The sequence below is a fragment of the Cebus imitator genome, unplaced genomic scaffold (genome assembly GCF_001604975.1).
Source record: "Cebus imitator isolate Cc_AM_T3 unplaced genomic scaffold, Cebus_imitator-1.0 Scaffold872, whole genome shotgun sequence".
NCBI lineage: Eukaryota > Metazoa > Chordata > Mammalia > Primates > Cebidae > Cebus > Cebus imitator.
In genome coordinates this window covers 334,366-335,656 of record NW_016108187.1, presented here as the reverse complement: position 1 = coordinate 335,656, position 1,291 = coordinate 334,366, and the positions used below count along the sequence as shown (strand labels likewise).

Here is a 1,291-nt window from a genome sequence, read left to right as displayed (position 1 = left end):
TTTCTGTCTCACTTCCCCGTCTGTCTGTGTCACTGTGGGATGAGTACCACTGCTGTCCCAGGAGCCACAGTAATAGTCAGCCTCATCTTCCACCTGAGCCCCAGTGATGGTCAAGGAAGCTGTGTTTCCTGAGCTGGAGCCAGAGAATCGGTCTGGGATCCCTGAGGGCCGGTTGTTGTTAGCATAGATGACCAGCACAGGGGCCTGGCCCTGTTTCTGCTGGTACCAGCTTGCATAATAGGTTCCTATGCCACCTCCCTGGCAGGTAATCCTGGCTGTCTGTCCCAAGGCCACAGACACTGCAGGGTCCTGAGTCAGCTCAGAAGAAACCACAGAACCTGCAAAAGAGAACAGGAGAGGTGAAGATAAGGGATTCACTTCCAGAGCCCCACACCCTACACCACTCCCTGTGCAGAGCCGAAGCTCAGGGTCAGCTGACACAGCCACTGTGGTAATACGGAGTGAGCCCTGGGAGGCAGCACCTGTGCAGAGAGTGAGGGTGAGCAGGAGCGGGGTCCAGGCCATGGTGGAGACACCCCAGAGCTCTGCCTCTGAGCCCACAGCTAAGGAGCAGCCCCAAGGCCTCTCTTATCATAGGAAGGAGAGGCTCTTCATGCAAATCTACTTCCTTTATTCTTGTGTCTTGTTAGGTGGCTCTGGTGAGCAGTGGATGCAAATCTGTTCTCCATTCCCTGAAATATTTGTCCTGGTTCTTGTCTGAGCCTCAGCCTGAGGGCCTTCTCTGAGGAATTTCTCAACATCAGAAAAAGGGCCAAGTGTGTTTGTGTTTTCAGATTTACCAAACAGAGCCTAAAAGCAGCAGCAGTCATGCCCTTTGCACTTGAGCATTACCAGGGGACTTGGACTCATTAGGGGCCTCAGACTAAACCTCACAGTGCCCCCTGGTGCACACAGCGTGAATGGCATTTTCTGTACACCACTAGATCACTCAGAAGGGCTACTTATTAGCCTATAGTACATGCCAGATGTAATGGCGAGAGTTTTACAAGTGTTACCTCAAGAACTTCTATAATATAGATAGGATGATGGGAGCCCTATGCTCAAAGCCCATCTTTATTAGTGAATCATTATTAGGAGGGTAAATGTTTTCCCTCGTTCTCCAGACAGTAGTGAGTGGAGTCCAGATTCCATCCAGGAGACGCCCCTCAGAGCCTGGCCTTCCAGCCCCGCCCTGCCCCGCCTCCCGCGCCCCGGCCCCGCCTCCCGCGCCCCGGCCCCGCCTCCCGCGCCCCGGCCCCGCCTCCCGCGCCCCGGCCCCGCCTCCCGCGCC

General features: G+C 55.2%; 1 gene segment (V, D, J or C); it reads right to left on the bottom strand.

Moving 5' to 3' along the window:
• Window positions 1-6: 6 nt before the first annotated feature.
• Window positions 7-725, bottom strand: LOC119469826 (the record flags this gene model as incomplete). The annotated part of the segment is given in 2 exon segments: window positions 7-338; window positions 483-725. Coding segments are annotated over 2 exon segments (375 nt in total), but the record flags the coding sequence as incomplete, so codon positions are not given.
• Between the last annotated feature and the right edge of the window lie 566 nt (window positions 726-1,291).